The sequence below is a fragment of the Clarias gariepinus genome, chromosome 22 (genome assembly GCF_024256425.1).
Source record: "Clarias gariepinus isolate MV-2021 ecotype Netherlands chromosome 22, CGAR_prim_01v2, whole genome shotgun sequence".
NCBI lineage: Eukaryota > Metazoa > Chordata > Actinopteri > Siluriformes > Clariidae > Clarias > Clarias gariepinus.
This window is the reverse complement of record NC_071121.1, coordinates 27,762,203-27,783,453: the sequence shown is the minus strand read 5'-3', so window position 1 is coordinate 27,783,453 and position 21,251 is coordinate 27,762,203. Positions and strand designations below refer to the sequence as shown.

The following is a 21,251-nucleotide window of genomic DNA, read 5'->3' as shown; positions in this document are numbered from 1 at the left end:
GTGTAAGTGAATGTATGGCCCCTTCTCCGAGTGCTGACATGGCAGGTCCCCACTTTTTTTTTTTTTGCCGCTCATTCTACCTAAATCGGATACTTTTCCACCTCAAGTGGTTCTGGATCTGCACAGTTCTTATTATTATTCCAAGTTCTGGTTCTGTTCTGTATCAGAGAGCAAATTGTTATGTAACGATAGAGAACTGACCAATCACATCCGTTGACCTTCACAAGGAGGCTGAAGTTCACATTTCATGTGATTTGATGCCAGATTTTAAGAATAAACAGTGGACTTTTAACTTTTGAAGTACAGCATGCCTGTGTGTGTGCGTGCGTGTGTGCGTGCGTGTGTGTGCGTGTGTGTGTATACACGTACACAAACGTTTGTTAACTGATAACCGATGAAACAGCCCTAGACAAGCGTGCTAGACATTATATATATATATATTCTGTTATTCACTTGGTGTGTGTGTGTGTGTGTGAGAGAGAGAGAGAGTAAGAGTGAAAGTGTGATACAAAAAAACAGAAAGTGTGTCGGGCGCTCGGCTTGTGAGCTCAGGCTTGACCTTTAACCTTTGGTTAATCTCTCTCTCTTTTTAAAAGTAGCCATGAAGCGTTACTCTGTATATATGAGTGTGTTCTCCTGTGTGTGTGCATGTGTGTGTGTGTGTGTGTGTGTGAGAAAGAGAGAGAGAGATCCATACCATATGATAACCAAAATGTAGCTATCAGGCTAGTAACACAAACACAAATGTGTCGGCTGTTATTGGTTAATGTTATTGGTTGTAATTGGTTTCATGTTATACTTGGAATTGTGTGTGTGTGTGTGTGTGTGTGTGTGTGTGTGTTACCTGTGATGACGTTGATGTCAGGGTAGTTGCTCTCCGACAGCTCTACAGCGTGGCTGTCCCTCTCGAACGCCTCCCTCAGCTCCTTTTTGACGGCGGCCGAACCGCACAAGCGATACAATCCCACCACCTAAACACACACACACACACACACACACACACACACACATTAGCTTTAATTATAAAACGTAATCAGCTTGTAAGCTTGCAGAATATCTAGCTAAATATTTCTACCTCAGGAATTAGGACGCTAGTTTCGCTGCAAGCTAAACTATAGGATTAGCATAACGTGATTACACCGTAACACAACGTTTTCCCCTCAGTTTGATGACATTTTTTGCTGAAAGACACAAACTTAGCATTTTCTCGCAGGACTTGTTGAAGTGCGGGGGAGGGGAAACACAGCTGAGGTGATTTTGTGTTTAATGGAGGGAAAAAAACTCGCCAAGTCATATAGCCAAGTATTCAAGAAGCGTTGGCTACATTCACAGGTTATTCAGGTACTTAATCGCAGGGATGAAAAAAACAAACTGGTTTACAATTACAAGTGATCGTGAAGCTCGTGACTGTAAACCAGCGTGTTGAGGAAGGGCGCGACTGCGGAGTTTTAAACGAGAGTCGCTCTTTGTTCATCTGTAACTTTATAAAAACTGAAAACAACCGAAGCTGTGCGATTTAATCAATCTTTTGTTGTCTGATTCGACTCACTGAATCGGTTTTGGGTTTAGAATTGCTTCACACTTTTTAAACTATTTATATAGTTACTTTTGCAACATTTTTTAACTTTAACCTGTTAAATGTTCCTTAAATTGCAATTAAAAATAAAATTGCTAAAAACTTTTGCAGAAAATGCAATCTGCTTTCATCTTGTCTGCGAAAACTCGTATTTTGTGAGACTATGGTATCTTCTTCTTTTAAAGTTTATGTACAGGTTGGTGCATTACTGCCACCTACTGGACTGGAGTGGTGGCGAGGACGCGCAGTTCGCCTGTTCTGGCAAGCTATAAAAAAAGGAAAGAAGTTGAGTCAGCTAGTTTTTGAGACGGGAGAATTCAAAATTGCGTCCGTTTCCTGCAGTTTCTGTTGAGATTTGGAAGAAGATCCATGTTTTGCTGATTTGGCGACTAGTTTCAGCAATCTTTTGTTGTCTGATTCTTTTTCATCTTTATGAAAACTGAAAACAACTGGAGCTGTGCAATTTAATCAATCTGTTGTTGTCTGATTCGATTCGGTGTGGTGTGTGGAGCAGATGATTAGCAGGAAATATTATCGTCTTGTACAAGATGTGAGATGTATACAATCGACGACACAGCATTTTTAGTGGGTATTAAATATTTTTGTCATTTTTAATAACTCAAATTCTGTCTGGAAGACAGGTCCTTAAAACAAACCAGAGAGTGTGACTGAACATCAGTGCTATTGAATTAAACCAAATCAGGAAATCATAATGCCTCAAAATCGGATCGGATCGTATAAGCGATTCACAGATCCACTTAGCAAGACATTAATTGATTAATTAATTTAATAGTGTAATGTAATAACTTAATTTATTAGCATGCACACTAATTAACGGTACTTGCATAACCAAAATGCAGCATCTGACTGCAATGAATTTACCAAAAAAGACCTTAATTGTACATTTCTACACACCATCATGGTCCTTTCTTTTGCCATCAGTAGTCGACAAATTCTGATTCGCATAAAGTTCTATCCAGAGAGCTCCGTCTGCCAACTCTGGAAATCGGCAACTCTCTCATAAAAATGGTAATAATAATTTTAATAATAATAATGACTTCCAAAAGCTTGTGCACCACTCTTTGCTTTATACGGTTTGGCTAGTGAACATTAAACAAGTTAGCATGTGAAAAATTGCAGCAGATACCCATGTTAAAATTTTCTCAGAGTATAGTGACAAAACCAAGTTCCACTGTTCTGCTCTTGTCCCTGTCCTCTAGTCCACTTTCTCAGTCTCTGAAATCGAAGTAACATAAACCACAGCATTTGTTTTTTTTCTCCCTTGACTTCCATTCAAGCTGGAAAAACACTTACTGATTGGTGCGGAAAGCTGGGGGTTTAAGGAGAGAAACTTCCTGTGCTTTAGCTGTTGCACCGCTGCGAACAAAAGAGTGTGTGTGTGTGTATATGTGAGCTGCATGTGTTTAACTTACAGAGACAGGGTACAAGAGATGAATGGCTAAATGCCTGGCGAGAAGCCTGGGTACACAGCCCTTACAGGGACCCTACATATCTGTGTGTGTGTGTGTGTGTGTGTGTGTGTGTGTGTGTGTGTGTGTGTGTGTGGGTGTATGAACCTTACCAGTGCCAATGAGACTTTTACAGGCACTCTAGGCTGTACAAACACACCACTACTTAACAATCTGTCCTAGCATCTGTTCTCTTTCATCAAATAAAAGTTATTCAAAGGTTTAAGATTTAAGAGACTTGTTCAGTAGATAAACTTTCCGTTTGGACGGACTCCTTCCGTACACGGCACCTCATTACAGTAACGTTCTCACCCAACACACTCACCTGGCATCCTCTCCTTTCAATCTCGGCAATGCACTTCTCAATGATGAGCGGCACCATGAGCCCGGTGGCTTCGCGTTCCACCACTCGTGTCGCGTCCACTCCGAAAACCTCCTTCTCACGTTCCTTATCCACGTCGTTCCCTTCCGTTAAACTCTGCCGCCTTTCCATCAGTCCTAGTTTGACGTAGATGACCCCACGTGGCTCGAGGCGCACGGCGAGCCGATGTGCATGGGCGGCGTTTGGTGGCCTGAAGAGCGGCGCAAGAGCAACCGCCCCATGGCAGCACACTCGCTGCCTCGTTGGTGCCGCTGTCGCCTCGCAACCGAAAAGGACGAGGCGGAGCCGCTGAGCTTCCTCCAGCTCCAGCTGGAAGGTGTGGTCCATGGCGAGAAAGTCGGCGCGGCAGGGAAGCAGTGCTGTGCGTGCTCGCTTTGCCTCGTCGACTTGAATAGCGCAGTAGATGTGGCGCGATTCGTCACTCCGCGGTGTCTTTAGACCCTCAGCGCCGCACAAGTGCACACTCAGCAAGCCTGAGACTGGTGGTGAGGACGCACACTTCGTCTGTTCTGGCAAACTATAAGGACGGAAAGAAGTTGTGTCAGCTAGTTTTGAGATGGCGGAATTCAAAATTGTGTCCTTTTCCTGCAGTTTCTGTTGAGATTTGGAAGAAGATCCGTGTTTTGCTGATTTGGCGACTAGTTCTGGCGAGTCCCCATCGCTCAAGTACCCGCCCTTGATTGCCGATTTAGGAGCTCCTAAGTCGCCGCTCTTTTTTTGTTGCTGTGTGGACACACTGCTGTCCAAGTGATACCGCCAGATCACGTTGCCACTTGTGGACACGCTCCCTGAGCCCAGATCGGCCGGACCATTGGCTCTAAGCAGGTGGTTCTTGGTCTCCGTCTGTCCGTTAGCTGGATTCCCTTTTGCACCAAGCTTCCTGCTGAGCTCGGGAAGCTTCTTCATCTTTATCGAAAGTTTGCGAACAGTGCGTGGAGACTTGATACGCTCTGGGAACGACCAGTTGATCGAGCAGCTCTTCTTAGCTGGGTTCGGACTGGAGGGGGGAGAGAAGCCTAATACACTTGGCTCGAGGGGTTCTGAAAGAAAAATGAAGAAAAAAAAACAACAATGAAGAAATTAGACAACAACATCTACATGGTTCACAAGCTGTGACCAAGATCACGCTAAACCATCCTGACTGGGAAAATTATAAAATATTAATTAAGCAAGCTGAATCTTGGTAAAATCAGACTGGAGTTTCTCCAAGGCACTGAAATTAGTGAGATCCGATTGAAGGTTGTTGCTAGATGTTTTCAAATAGTAGCAAAATCAGACACTCACAAACTGTAAAAAATATTTAGCAGTAGGATCACTATGACATTTCTGAGATAAGACTGAAGCTCTTTATCTTGTTATCAGAATGAAGGTTTCTGTTAGATACACAGAAAAGTCAGCAAGATCAGACTGCAGATTTGACAGGTAACATCAGAACAAAGTTCTCTTTAGGTGCCAAATGTATTGGATCAGACCAAAGTGAGATCAAGATCAGATCAATTTGAAGTCAAAACCTTTTGTGAGACCACTTGGGTTAAGTTAATGGGATCAGACTGAGATTTTTTTAGATTGTTGAATTACAAAGATGTAGTTACTGAGATCAGACTGAAGCTGTCTATAATGTTAGTATGGAAGATCATACTCCAGCCGGAGCTGCAGGCGTGGGGAAGGCCACATTGATCGGTGTGTGTGTGTGCATGCGTGCGTAAGTATGTTATGCAACAGCTGATGAATGCCTTCGGGATAAGCTGCTTTCTATTAAAATCTGTGTGGCCTGCCTGATCAGATTTCCTTTCCTCAGATTTTTCCTCGCTCGATCATTCTCTTCCTTCTCCTCTGTTTACATGTCACTTTCCCTCCCTGTCTCTCTCTCTCGGTCTCTTTAACTCCATCTCTCCATCTATCACTTTCTCTCAAAATGTTTCCAGGCTTGTGCTACAACGGCAGCTCTGTTTGTTTGGGTCTGATCTTGCTCGCACATAACTCTGTTCTGCTCTGCGAGTCTGATCCGGCGCGTGAAACAAAGAAGTGATTCTGTGCGAGGAAATTGAGGGCACGTACGCCAAACAGCGGGAGAGAGAGAGAGAGCGTTGGCTGTGTCTTAGGACATCTGCTCCGATATTCTGTTAGACAGTGTGTGTGTGTCTGTGTGCGTGCGAGCATGCGCACGTTCCACCATTCCTTCTTAATCATGGACATTTTTAGCTCCATCTCTCACACATACACACTAGTGATGCGCGGGTCTGGTATTTTTCCAACCCGCGGTTTCCGCTTTTATGAAATTATTTGGCCCGCCCCAGCCCGCCCCGCGACCATTAAATAGACATACTAGCCTAGAACCGGTCCCAAACATTAGATTTAGCAGCCTGACCTTTTTTTTATTTTAATGATGTAAATTCCCGACCTCAATTTCTCCCGCACCTCGTCTTCCATCTTTACTTTTATTTCTTTGTTTTTGTTGTGACTGGCAGCGGTAGCTGCTTGCCACTTTCGTGACTTGTCACGTGACGTAACCTTATCAAAGAAATTAATAAAATATGGAAATAGATATTCCTAAATATTTAATATAGGCCGTAGGGAATTGCATTCAACATACATGGATTTTTTATTTAATTGTTTTTAATGACCCGCCTCAAGCCGCCCGGCAAATAAAGGAAAAAGGAAACTTGCTACTTGCTGTTCCTGAAATGCGGTGAGAACAATGAACAGGAAGTCGTTGAGAAACTGTAAAGCTCTGAACTGTGGATTCAAGTTCCTAAAGGTGAAAACCTGCCCCTTAAGTTTCAGAATTCCCGAAAAGCTTCCGGTAGTGGAAACACACCATTTGTGTGAATGCTGAGGTGCTTAAATTAGTAGGGCTTTGTTTGGGGGGTTTAAAGTGTGTGTGTGTGTGGGGGGGGGGGGGGGGGGGGGGGGGGAGGTCCAATGAATGGTCCTGGACAGGCTGTAATTAGCAGTGTGATTGATGTACTGTAAGCAACACTTCCTTTTTCCACTACAGGATATAAGTCAGCACGGTGGAGTGTTTTACACACACACACACACACACACACACACACACGGACTAAACACAAATGAGTAGTGTATAGCATTTGCTTTGAACCTTGTTTTCATTAATATATATAATACTCTCTACTAATATATTTCGTTCCATCAGGAAACTAAAAAAGGTTGCAGGATGTACAACAGGTGCTTTTGTGGGTCCAAAGGTTCCTGAGATCATTTTCAGCAGAAACTAAAATGTTGCAAATCCTAAAAAGGTTCCCGAAGTGGATTTCAGGATAGTTTTCAGAAGATTCCTGGGAACTTTTGAAGTTACACTTAATGTAACTTCACATAAATGATTTAAATAATAAATTGTGTTATACTGCAAAGTTCTTAAAAGTGTGCACATATTGCCTAGTTGGGACAATTTACATGGCCCCCCATTTTTTTTCTTCATGGAAACGTCTTAGTTCCTGCTGTAAAGGTGGTAATTTAATAAATGCTTGGGCAAATTAGAAGAGTTCCAACTTTGTAGCAGGAACTAAAAGGGTTCCTGTAGTAAAAACATAACTGCTTCCTACAGGAGGCTTTGGAAATCCTTTTCATTGAAGTAACTGAAGCGGTCTTAAAAGTTTCACACACACACACACACACAAGATATTATTATTATTAATATTAATCAATTAAAAAGAATAATAACCATGCTAACCTTTTTTCTAACTAATGTTCACTAGTGTCACTTTATCTTTAAGTGCAGAACAAAACGTCTGTAATCTTTTATATACATTTATTCATTATTACTTTTTAATATTATAATGTTCTTATTTTTTTCCTTTTTTTTTCAATCTACTCCTGTTATTAATCAATCTATTTTCTTGTGACTTTTTTCTAAGCTTTGGCAATATAAATGTAAATATCTGTCATGCCAATAAAGCAAATTTTTGGAGAGAGAGAAAGAGAGAGAGAGACCTGGCTCTGACATTAAAGGTTTATGATAGTTCTTAAGCAGTTCCTGGCTCTCTCTGATGTAATCGGCGTAAAACTAAGGTCTGATTTCACGGACGTTGGGGCGAGCAGTAAACGCCAGGCTGGAGTGTGGAGTGTGTGTATAGGATCTCCTCTTCCCTTCAATCATTCAGCAGGAGTGGCATAAGAACAGTGTCCTGTTACAGTGTTCAACACACACACATTCACGCATACACACACACACACATTACACATGCACACAGTAATGGTGGTTCTATAGGACAGAGGTCAAGGGAGCATCTCAGTCATTGTCCTGAGTCTTCTCATGTCACACTGCTATGTCACGGCATGTCAGCTCAGATTACTCTCCAAGGGATTATAGGTAATCTCGAGTAACGAGAGAAAGACAGAAAGAGAGAGACAGACAGAGAGAGGGAGGTTTTTATCTGTCTGCTGTTAATTAAACTGAGATGGCTACTTACTGGGAACACATTGTGTGTTTGTGTGAGTGTGTGCGTACGCATGTATGTGTGTGTACATGAGACCATGAGAGTCCCCAGATACTCGTAGCTTTATTAGCCAGAATTGATGAGTCACAAACATAAACTTATGACACCACAACTAGCCTTTCTATAAAGCACTTGTTCAACTTCAACATCAAAAGAACTAAACACCTGGTAATCTTAATTCAATCTTAATTGTGATCTCAATTTTAATGTCACTTATCTAACTTCGCGTAGCTCGGTAGGATCGGAGGCAAGGTTTCTAACATTAGGCTAACTATTTTACTACCTAATTATACTACAAAACCAGATAACATCAAGCTGAAAGTCAGAACGGGAGAATAAAAAATAAATTTATATGCTTCAAAGTCAGCCTGTCGTTGCTGAAGTCGAGTCTTGCTGTGTCATAATTACAGCTTTAAGTGAGTTGTTAGCAAAGGTGCTTAGCTAACGCCACCACATTAAAGGCTGCAGGCTAAACAGACAAAACGAAAAGGTTAATCCTAGCATTCCGTTAGCTTTGGTGCTTGGCTGTTATCTTTGTAAACATACACAACCTGAATATTAGGTCTCTGCTAATGTCTTAGCACTAAAACGAGCTTGTTTTATACTAGTTACTGCGCCTATGACTAGGCAGAACCAATAGTGTTAAATTATATCTGTTACGAAATATCAGGAGATAACAGGAAGTAATGTTCCAATAATAGACATAATACAGGAAACACATCTATTCTGAAGTAGCATCTTAAGAACTGATCTGGCTAATCCTAAGCTAGTTACGTAGCTTAGCAGCGTAATACTTACTAGTTAGTAACATTAGTAACTAACAGAACAGTGCTATGCTATGATAATGCTGAGTATTAATACATCATACACCAATTTGTATGGGAGCCATTCAAAACTTGTTTGCGTCAGTGGAAAGCCAATGCGTCTAGAAAGAAATGAGCCGTCTTTAAAACTTGAATGAGATTTAGGTGTTTTTTGCATTTTCTCAAAGGTGTCTCAAATGTGGCTCATTGCCTTTCAATCTCAGAGATAGCTCATATTTGTCTTGTGTGCGACTCAGATTTGCAGAAATGAGCTGTCTTTTGAGACTTGAATAAGATTTTAGCTGTTTTCTCAATCTTCTTAAATGTGTCTTAAATATGGCTCATTACCTGGGTTCTCTTCAAAAGCATGCCACCTCAGGAGACTAAGAATGTAGGAGACTGTTTCAGGGTCTCCATCACCACATCATCAGTCAGGTAAGCAGCAGGGCATGAGCTCAAGCCCACCTCTCAAACTTCAGAAAGTTACGAATGGAGTAGCTGAATGGTGTTTAGGTAAATATTAAATTATATATATATATATATATATATATATATATATATATATATATATATATATATTTCCATTAGATACTAAGCAACTCCAGAAGTTGCAGACTTTGGACAAACTTGTTGGACATTTTGTATAAATTAGTGTCTTGATTTGCCAAATTTTGCTGTTGTCTGTTATATTGTGTGAATTGTAAATTTATTACACTGTATGCTGTTAATTGAGGATTTTTTATATCTTTAATAAAATGATATGTCTCATTTGTGTTACATGCATCTCCTTTATATCTAAATTTGATTTCAATTGTGGTCTTATGTATGGCATACGGCATTTTTTTTGCATTTTGTGTAAGATTTAGTAAAGACACAGCACCATGGGTCCTAAGAATGTTATCAAGGAAGGTAGCTAGAAGAAAAGAGAGCTGCTTTCAGTTTGTTTTTAAAAAAAAATTCCTATAAAAGAGTAAGTGGGTATCTAATGCACAATTTTTATTATAAATGGCTACTCAAGTCTGGGAAGGTAGGCCTTTAGCACCTGATTATTTTGAATGACTGTCAACAATTTACGTTCTCAAAATTAAGCAGAAAGAAATTAGCAAGTGGTCTAAAAGAGGAGAAAGAAAAGAAAGACTAATGGAGAGAAACCTGTACCTGTAGCTGTTGGCCGTACAGTGAGTTTCTCCTCCTGTGATTTGCACATCTGTCTGTACACATGTTTCTGCTCGCTGGAATGACTGGCATTCATGTTCCCCAAATCCTTGGAGGTAGCAGAGGATTTGCCCCCTTCCCCACCACTCGTCCCTCTCCGCACTCTTGCTCCACGCTCGCCATGATGGAGCTCGACCTCCTCGTCCTCAGGAATCGGGTTGTACCAGATCTCACCCTCATCGTCCGCATCGTTCTCCTCAGCAGGGTCGGCGGTGGGCACATCGGGTGTGTGAGTGTGTGGTTGAGTCTGAGTTCGTGCTTGTGGAGGGTGGTTGTGGTCATCCTCGTCAGAGGGTGGTGAGGGCCGCGTCAAGGTCTGATTCAGCCAGTTACGCTTCTTGGAGACCGTGATGGAGTTTAGAGGAACAGGACGAGTGCAGGAGTCTCGAGTGATTATAACAGGGACTAGAAAGAGAAAGAGAGAGATAGTGTGAATTATAAGCATTAACACCATCATCCTCAATGCTATCAACACTATTACCAACGTCATCACCACCGTCTCCACCACTACCCGTTACCTGCTATGTCAAATGTCAATAATGTCCTTTTACCTCACTAGCTGTATGCTTTACCTCAGTAACTTTAACCTTTGTCAACCTTTTACCTTGCTTACTTTACGTTATACCTTGGTAACATTACCCTACACCTCAGGACATTCAACCATTACAGCTCTAACTTTAACCGTTTCATCAGTATCTATAATTTTTATTAACTTAAGCCTTTAAATCAGTGACTTTAATTATTGCCTCGATGATCATAACCTCAGCAGTCAGAAAAAAATTACTTTTTAATTCAGGATTTCAAATGATTATATATATTATAGATAAATATAAAAGCACGTTTTCGTTAGGGTCAAAACATTCATAACAGAGACACTTTGACAACTCAAACATGCATATAAACACAACTTTCTGCATATATACACACACACACGCATAAATACCACCAAACCAATGTGTTTACACACACACTGAGTAAAGTCATGAATGAAAAACTAGAGCCTCTCTGCCTAAACAAACAAACTCGGGCAAAATAAACACGCCCGTCGCCCGGGGCACACTGTGATAGACACCGTTATGAGTCTGCGCTTTTGTATTTTCCGATGGAGAAAGTGGAGTGTATTACATTCACAGTGAGAGTGAAAGAGAGCGTGCGTTTTTTCAAAAGCACCAGAGATTTACGATCCCTAAAAAAAGGTTACGAGACACAAGCTTTGTGGATTTCACTCGTAAGCGGCGGCCAATCTGAGTCTTGCTGCGACACGCAGAACAGACTACAGTAAAGACTGTTTTGATATACATTCCTCCGCACGCTCTTTCTCTCTTCTCTTTCTCTCTTTGGTGTGCGCGTGTTAATGACACGTTCTTTATTTCTGCAGGAAACATGGTCTCACGCAACCTCTTAATTACACTCTCGACAAAATATTTTCACTTATGAAAAAGAAAAAATGTGAGGGAAGCGGAGCGAGATATATCATTACGGCGGTTTGAAGATTGAAGACTGCATCACTGTAACACACATTATCCGTGTCACTGGTGAAAAAACACCACGTAAAACACGTATGACGTGACCAGCTCGTGACACGAGACCACGTTCCAAACAGGTACTTGTTGATGTTACCGTGTCACTGGCAGACATTTCAAGGGCGGTTTCATTATTTTATCAACTCAAGTTAAGTTTATTAGATAGAAAGTTGATAAGGTAGAACCATCACTGTGGGCTTCACAAAACACTCAGTAGCGGATTTGACAGATATGCTAAGGGGGCACATGTAACATTACAAAAGCAGCATACATATCTAAAAAAAATATATATATATATATATATATATATATATATATATATATATACAAAAACAAGTTCCGCAGAAAATGTTAAGTTACCAGGGAACTGATCCTGCCCGGATATTCTCATACACATTAGCTTAACAATATCTCTCAACTCTTCCTAACATTAGCTAACTATTTCAAGCTTTACCTCAGTAATTTAACTCTTTGTCAAGGATGTCAGGCTTTTACTTCAGGAACTTTGTTTTACCTAATGACCTTTGTCCCCAGTAATTTCAACCTTTACCTTAGTAACATTAACCTCAGCAACTTGCCCCTTTACCTCAGTGACTTTACCATTTACTTTATCATTTAACTTTAACTTTTACTTTAGTATCTATAATTTTTACCTGAGAAATTGTAAACTTTTCCTTAATAACTTTAACTTTTACCTCAGTATCTATAATTTTTACCTGAGAAATTGTAATCTTTTCCTCAGTAACTTTAACTTTTACCTCAGTATCTATAATTTTTACCTGTGAAATTGTAATCTTTTCCTCAGTAACTTTAACTTTTACCTCAGTATCTATAATTTTTACCTGTGAAATTGTAATCTTTTCCTCATTAACTTTAACTTTTACCTCAGTATCTATAATTTTTAACCTGAGAAATTGTAATCTTTTCCTCAGTAACTTTAACTTTTACCTCAGTATCTATAATTTTTACCTGAGAAATTCCAATCTTTTCCTCAGTAACTTTAACTTTTACCTCAGTATCTATAATTTTTACCCTAAGAAATTGTAATCTTTTCCTCAGTAACTTTAACTTTTACCTCATAATCTATAATTTTTACCTGTGAAATTGTAATCTTTTCCTCAAAAACTTTAACTTTTACCTCAGTATCTATAATTTTTACCTGTAAAATTGTAATCTTTTCCTTAATAACTTTTACCTCAGTATCTATAATTTTTACCTGAGAAATTGTAATCTTTTCCTCAATAACTTTAACTCTTACCTCAGTATCTATAATTTTTACCTGAGACATTGTAATCTTTTCCTCAATGACTTCAACTCTTACCTCAGTGACTCTTGGTGACTTTAACTTTGCAGTCGAAATGAGATCTTAAATAATTTTAAATAATTTTAAATTAAATGTTTTGGAAGTTATTTTCTTTTTTGTTGTTGTTTTTCTGCACAAATGTGAGCTTCAAATTAGCAAAGCAAAACATAACCTGCATTGGTATTAGCATTCCTTTATTCGCAGCTTGTAAATATAATAACCATTTGTGTTATTTGATTTGTTTGGCTTTTGATATTTTAGTAGGGCTGACCGTAAGACCATGTTAGCATTTATATTAACATGCTAGCAGCTGTTATGGCCCTGATACTGTAAAAACACTTTTTATGAAGAGACAGCGTCTATTCATTCCTTCACACCCTTACTAACAGCCCGAGTCCGAAATGTGTGTGCTCACACACACACACAAGCACACACACACAAGCACACATGGACGTGACCACAGAGCTTTAGTGTGGGATTAGCACAAGTGCTGCTCTTCAGATTGAAATGCTAAATGTAAAGGAATTATTGTTTCCACTGTTCTTAAACACGTGCGCGCACACACACACACACACACACACACACACACACACACTCACTATTTGTTTACCCAAGACACAAATTAAATGGCTAAAAAATTTCTCCACACCATTGTCATAAAAACAAATCCAGACATATGCATAATATGCTAATCTGAAATGTCTCCATGACGACCCAACACCAACTTCTTCTCCTTCACAAGCCTAGTTATGCTAAGCTACCAGCTACAACTTTTTATGCTATTAGAAAAAATGATAACACAATAATTTTATCATGGAGTTATGTTAGCCTAGAAAACTAGCTTGTTTTTAGTATATGTGTTTTTTTTTCAGTGTGAAACTAACATAACATGCTTAAAAATTCTATACTACAAGTTGCACATGCAGGACGTACAGTAGATACATTGGTTTAGCAGATCGTATTATATATGAATAGAACTTGACTCAACCTAGCAAATTATGTTAGTAAATTAGTTACTTAACTAGCAGGTCTACGTTATTACGAGGTTTAGTAGATAACACTTAGAACGATGTTTTTTTTTTTTGGATTACTTTATTACTTGCACATGCTCGTTCCTGAATTTTATTTCTTTCTACACTGTAAAACAATCCTGAAGGCATCAAAAATGTGCAATAATCTCCTTTGAACAGTTAATGTTGAGTTGTGTCTGCTGCTCATTATCCGTAAAGTAATCCCTAATAACAGCTCTAATCTTAATTGGTGATTTCTGAGGCTGGTGACTCTAAATGAACTTCTCCTCTGCAGCAGAGATCAGTTTTGGTCTTGCTTTCCTGGGAAGGTCTTCATGAGAGACAGTTTCATCATGAAGCTTGATGGGTTTTACACTTAAAATAACAACTGACTGTTGTTGATACATGGTTATGTAATTACATATGTGTTATTTCATAGTTTTAAAATACACAGTGTTGTAGAATATAAAAAATAAATAATTTAACAAAAACTAATAAAAGACCTAACTAAAGAAGAAATTTGCAAGTGATCCCAAACTACTAAGCGGTAGTGTATATTATTTGAAAACATGTAAGCAAAATGTGAAGATCTGACCAAACAGAACATTCCAAAACAAATTGAGAGTGTGTGTGTGTGTGTGTGTGTGTGGTGAAGAGGGAGCAAATTAACTGGTGTGTGTGTGTGTGTGTGTGTGTGTGTGTGTGGTGTCTACCAACTTGTTTTTATCAAATCAACCACACACTGAGGTTTGTGTGTGTGTGTGTGTGTGTGTGTGTGTGTGTGTGTGTGTGTGTGTGTAATAGATAGAGATAGAGAGCTTTGGTTGCGGTTGCTATACTGAGGCCTGTTTTGCTCTGGATGCTGCAGTCTTGTTTCTTTTGAAGGGTTTTTCATAACTCAAGGAGCATGCACACACACGCAGGGAATTCAAAACCGGAGACAAACACACACACACACACACACACACACACACACACACACACACACACACACACGCACGGGTCTATGTTCAGTTTAACTGGCCATGCGTCAGGGGAAACTGTAAAACTTAAAAACACTTTAAACACACACACACACATTTAATGAAAACTCACCCTGAGGGTAAAAACACTACACCACATTCTATTTTAGCTAATCTCACTCGGATTCTACTCAGTGTAGGATTAATGTACGAATAATTGTGGCTGTTCTCAGATCAGAAGGAGAAATCAGGAAGCACAAGGTTCAGCTCATTCACAAGTGTCAATGAGCATCATGTTAGTCACACCATACACATGCTCACACACACACACACACACACACACACACACACACACCATTTTTAGACAGTAAAACTAGGAAGTTTTTATTATATTATTACTATAGTTGCTGAAATTATATTAGACCCATATTAAACCACAGTGGTGCTGAATTCTGGATTCTGATTGGTCAGAAGGTGATCAATTTTTGTGTCATGATTACATCACGGTGTTAGCTGCAGGCTAAAGTTGAAAGGCAACACTAATCTCCTTAGGGTTTATCAGCTCCTGAAAATATCGTCCTGGTGTGGTGTTGTGAGCCAAAATCCAAAGATTTATCGCATGCTAATTAGCTCACAGGAATGTAACACAGGTTTTGTGTTTGTACATGTACACTGGAGATCTACCCGCACGTCTAAAAATCACTATTTAATAATAAATCTAAAAAATAAAAAAAACTTTTGTTTTTGCAAAATAGGTGCCCATTAATAAACCGGAATCACCAGGGGCCACCCAATACGATATTAACACAATACCCATAATACCATAGTAATACTCAAACTGTATTACTATTCTGAAAGTACAACAATTTTATAAATATCCCACTTCAATATCGTTTTACATTTTGTTACAGTTCTAATACCCCTATCTCACCTATGTGGTTTGACTTACGGTGAGATGCACAGTTAGGCATCGTGAGGCGCCTCAATTGCCCGCCGACGTTCCGCGAAGTTCTGTAAGGACCGCAGGCTTTTGCGAGGACCGGCAAAAAATTAAACGTTAAATTTTTCGCGCAGAAAGATGGAAACGTACTCTCAGCGCCAAAAACTCGGTGAATCATGATGCAACTTTTTACCACCTCAAATACAAACATATAAATTTAAAAATGATTGTAAAAAGTTTGATCTTGGTGTCAGTGTGGTCGGTTAGTGAATTGCCACACGATACATAACTAAAGCAAACTTTTCCCGCCATCCCTACTACAGAGACAACAAACAGTAAATTAAGTAGCCAAACAAAGGGAGATTTGTTGAAAGAGAAACTGAGTGTATAAATCTTTACATGCCTATAGCTGTGTCCTGAATAATTACGCACAAAACTTAAAAATAAGTCAATTTAACAGGTGAGCTGGAGTTACAGAGATAAACGTTATCAGTTTATGGTGTTAAACAGTACAGACATGTTTACTATACACACTTGGACTCAGTTAGGTAAATGTGTAAAAATCCATGACAATTCACAAGTAAGTGATCGAGTGACATCGTCATTGCTCTGAATTAAGTAAGACTAGCAATCTCATGAGTGATCAATGCAATACAATTTGCTAGCCACGGATAGCTCACACATTCATGTAAATATGTCACCTCCAGCTCCACAAATAAAATCACGATGATAACTAAAACTGCAGAAGCCGTTTGTAAAGAGATTTTTGATTTAGGTTTATGGAGGGAGTCTCCAGTATCAACCCTTAACACTTTAAGTTGTCTGGACCGAGAAGTTTAGCCCTTGCTGTTTCTCTGTAACATGACAAGCTTTGGATCTTACTAAGTTCAAGAGAGGAAATAAAGACAGGCTGGGGCAAAAGTTCTACCCCGTTCCAAAAGGAATCTCTGTCCCTTTGTAACATGATCCATATTTTGATATTAAAGACATTTAGACCATACATAGAGAAACCAAGACACGATACACTATCGAGCGGATACCCTTATCCCAGAGCGAGCCGTGTATTACAGCGAGTCGTACACAGCACGAATCAATGCCATCATTCTTCTTTAGGTAACACGAGGCTATCCGGAACGAATAATCCCCGGTCGACCCGAACTAATGCGTAATCGCTGCCTTTTTATCCGCAGTGTTAAGTAACCAAACACAAACGAGCCGCACGGCGAGTATGCCAAATATTCCCTCCCAGAGTGTCACGTTTCCATAGCGCAGGAATGCATCTGAAAGGAAGCATCATACAGCTCAGACAACTGACCCCAGATCGGGTTGTTTACGAGCACTGAATGATTTGGGAGGCCTGGAGGTTGTGGAAACTGATCCGAGATCAGCAAGTGGTCATGAATGAGGAAGCAGCAGGGGGCTTCTGGTACTGGCTGAAGTGCATGGTGGGAGATCATTAGGCGCACTGTATCCGATGTCAAGCTCCTTCAGCAGTCTTCATCCACCCCCCCCCAAACACACACACACACACACACACACACACTCAAGAGTATCAACATCTGTGAGTATGCATATGTTAAAAGCTCAACAGTTGTCTTGTCAAAAACAAACAGTTCTGTTGACATACTTTAACTCTCTCTCTTTTTTCAAACACACACACACACACACACACGCAAAGCATTCTGAAAGACTTTGCCATTTTGTGTCTACTCCAGAACACAAATTTCCACTCATCCTACACACCAATACAATTATAGCAAAGTATGAGCCACTGGATTTTCCCTCAGAAGCCAGAGCAGCAGGATAATAACGGCAGTGTGTAATCCAGTGATACACACACAAACACATACACACACACACATCTCTAAGGACTTACAGCTCTATGAACAAGGACAAATAAGGATCAATGATGGTTCTTATCAATCAATACAGATATTTTCAGGAATTCTGAATTAATTATTATTTGGTCAGATGAAAGAAACTAGCAAAGACCAAAATACGGAAACGCTACGTAAGGTCTAGAAAGTTCTCCAAACAAAACAAGGTCACGGCTGCTTAAACCTTGCTTAAAACTAGCACAGACGTAACGTTATCAGGACCAAACGTATAAAAAGTAAGCTTCACTGTTTTAAAGTATTACACTTTGCAGGTACACTTTCTGACAACAAAAAACAATGCTACAATTGCAATAGGAAATTCCAGTAAATATAGCACTGTAAGGTTATATAGCCTACTGAACTAGCTAGCATCTAAAATCCTTAATAAGCGTAATGATTAGCTCACACACTGCAAGAATTTATGTTCAGGGTACAGAGCAATAACACTTCCTCAGGACACTGAATCAAATACTACAAATCTTATCAAACTCGTCCTCCAAAAAAAAAAAAACAGTCCCTGTTTGCCTGGTGTTTTTCACTTGCAGCACATGGAATCAGTGCACACACACACACACGGTCATTATGATTATCTATTAAAGTCAGACAAATAAGTCTGCTTAGTGTAGAAGATGCTGAGATCAAAGGAAGAATTCAGTTTCCTTACACAAAAACAATGTGTAAATGAAAAAAAAAGTGTAAATGTTTTCCTACAAAAAAAGTGAGTTATGGTTCAAAGATGAACTTAGCAATCATGGAGAAGAACAAGATTTTTGCAACATTGTGATTGATTTGGTGAAAACAACGAACCCATCACCAGAGTGTTAGTTATGTGGTGTTAATGTGGTGCACCAGTGCAGTGTGAGCCCTCCACCAGCGTGCAACTAGCTAAACCCCTTTGTTACATGAACCATTTGTTAGATAGGAAGAGGAATGGAGAAATCATGGACCCATCACCGTTTACACGGAATCTAGAGCAGCAGTCTGTGATGATTAAGTGGGATGAGGAGGTACGAGGTTATTCCCGAGAGACAGGAACATAGGCAGTGAAACATAGGCAGAAGGAGATAGAATGAAAGAGAAGTTTCTTCATTTCCCACTGATATTCGTACCTGGCTGATGCCCACTTGGAGGGTTTACGATTCCTGTTTTTTCACCATTTATGCCGCTGCCCTGGCTGAAGGTTTTGGTCCTGGCTTGGCCCTCATTTCCGTGGCGCTCCTGGGCCGTTCCATGTGAAGAGGATCCTGCAATCCTCTGCCTCATTTCTGATGAAAGCAACCGGCCCTTGTGCATCCACTCCTGCATCTTGTTAACGGTCACGCCAGGAGGTTTTCCTGCACTCGTTCCGATATGCCTGCTGAGATTCATCTCCTGTACATGTGCTGGGTCAGATGTTTCAGGAGGAACTCCATCACAAGACTCAGGCTGACTAACGCAGCCACTGTTCTCTTCTTCTGCTTGTTTGGAAACCATGGTTTCTGTAGGTGCAGTCTCCAAATCCAGGGGTTCACCGTTTACCAACGAAGGTGTATCAACTGGACAGTTTTCAGAGCATGGCCCACTTTGGTTTTCCTGTACATGATACTGGACACCACCATCACTTATGGACCGCTGCAGATTAGGAGGCCTCGCTTGGGTTAGGAGAAGGTTCTGCAAACTTTTGCTCCTCTGAAAACTCCTAAGTTTAGCACCACTGCTTTCTCCAGTACTCGGAAGGGTCCAGTGGTGGCCGCCATGTTCTCCAGAGGACCCGGAGAGCCTCGTGGAAGAATCAGAACTCACACTCAGGCTATCACGAGACTGGCTTGAGCTGCTGCTTTGCTCAACGTAGCCATTCGGCTGGGCCTGCCCGTCAAAAGCTATGCCATCCATGGCGTTTATCAGAAGGTAATACGCTTCTTTGAGTTGGCTCCTGAGTCTGTCCGTTTCCTGAGCGCTCGAGTCAACGATCTGGTGCAAAGGACGCGGCGAGGTTCTGCACGGACCTTCGCTGCTGTTCGACTCTTTGCTCTGGGAGCCGGACTCGTAAAAAGGTAGGATTTCATTATCATAATAATCATCATCCTCGCTGTCTGTGGAATTGTTGTGATTCATGCTCTCTGATGCGCACACCAGGCGTGGAGCCAGGTCAGCATCTACTATCTCCAGCTCCGTGGGGAAGAAGGTCGGGCTCTGCAGAGGAGGCATGCTGAAATCTTCACAAAACTCCAAAGAACTCTCAATAGTCCGGATCAAGTCGTGCTCATGAACATGGAGGTACCGGAGAAGGCTGGTGGGGTCCGAATGGTCCATCTTGGGCCCTCCAGGTTCTGGTCTGTGTTTCTCTTTGATCATGTTGGGGTTAAAAGCAGGTCCTCGGTTTGTAACAGTATCCATGGCAGGATCAAAGGGAGACGCGTTACAGTCTCCGAACCCTATGGAGTCTCCCTCGGTGTGTCTCCGCGGAACCGCCTGCTTCGGCCCGGAGACTCCTGTAAGCCTCAGTGCGTCCTGCCCCCCCGGGCCGCCGCTCTGATCGCACCCCCCACGCGGCTCGCACCCCCCGCGCGCACAGCCCTGCTTACCTCTCAGCGCGTCATCCGGGTCCCGCCGACTGCGCGCGTCCCCGGCGCGCCAAACTTTCTCTCTACCCGCTTCTTCACCGCTCCAGTCCACCGAGCCCTTCTTGCCTTTCTTCCCCCGGAGTTTGGCAAGCAGAGTCCGCCGCAGAGGATCGGCCATCCCGCGGCTCCCCGGTTCGGATCCTCCCGGGGTTCAGCAGAGCCGCATCGGAGAGAACGGAGTCTCCAACAGGGGCTCCATCTCAGCCTCTGAGCTCTCACCTCCTCTCTCTCTCTCTCTACTCTGTCTCTTTCTCTCACACACACACACACACACACACTCTCTCTCTCTCTCTCTCTCTCTCTCTCTCTCTCGCTCTGTATGCTGGGTGGAACGGTTCAAAATTTGCACCACCTCTCCGACTTTTGCCTTGAAAAAAATAATAAATAAAAAAAAAAAAAAAATTTGCACAATATGTCATCAAACAAATAAAGGCACACAATCCAAACAAAATACAAAATAAACAAAACGCTTCAAACCTGGAGGAGGTGCTAACTACTGCGTCACCGAGCCGCCTTCTACTTTTATTAAATGTGTTAAATATTTGAGACAATAAAAAGGAAACTGTTAAAGTGTGGCAGGTTTGTGTTGAGAAAAGGTAAATCGAAATACTCACTTTATTGTAGTAGCTTCAACAATATATTGAATATATCAGAATCAAAAGGAGCTTTATTGCCCAGTACGTTTGCACATACAAGGAACACAAAGAAAATAGGATAAGGTATAACAGGTATAAAAATTAAAAGAGAAGATGGCTTGAATGTAATGGGTCCAAAGTAGTTTTCTAAGCCCTTTTCTTCACTCTGGATATAGTATATTCGTTCCTTAATATATGCAAAAACTACAAAATTCTAAACAATATTATTTATTTATTTATCTGCATTTAAAATCTACATTAGGTGACGTCTTAATTGAGCAACAATCACCCTATCGCAATATTTAAAAAATTAATCCATTAAAAATTAGGGTAACTCAGGGCTGGTAGTGATAAACAAATATTAAACTATTTTTTTTACATTACTTTTAAGAGTTAATTAGAAAAAATCACTTACGTGCATTACATTAATTTGCCACCCCTTTAAGTTTTGCATTCTGTTTCATGATTAATTAAGAAAACCTAAATTTATTCAGAA

The 21,251-nt window shown here is 40.6% G+C and overlaps 1 protein-coding gene across 2 annotated transcripts in view; it reads right to left on the bottom strand.

Moving 5' to 3' along the window:
• Positions 1 to 20,376, bottom strand: part of syde2 (synapse defective 1, Rho GTPase, homolog 2 (C. elegans)) — a 31,530-nt gene extending 11,154 nt beyond the window's left edge. Inside the window, exons 1-4 of one of the 2 annotated variants that reach the window (XM_053483039.1) lie at positions 18,627 to 20,376; positions 9,846 to 10,307; positions 3,371 to 4,467; positions 845 to 971 (exon numbers count right to left, since the gene is read on the bottom strand). In XM_053483039.1, the coding sequence (XP_053339014.1) occupies positions 845 to 971; positions 3,371 to 4,467; positions 9,846 to 10,307; positions 18,627 to 20,238 (3,298 nt within the window). In that variant the 5' untranslated portion in view covers positions 20,239 to 20,376. The remainder of the gene's footprint in view (positions 1 to 844; positions 972 to 3,370; positions 4,468 to 9,845; positions 10,308 to 18,626) is intronic. The other variant, XM_053483040.1, reaches the window with a different exon arrangement.
• Positions 20,377 to 21,251: the final 875 nt, after the last annotated feature.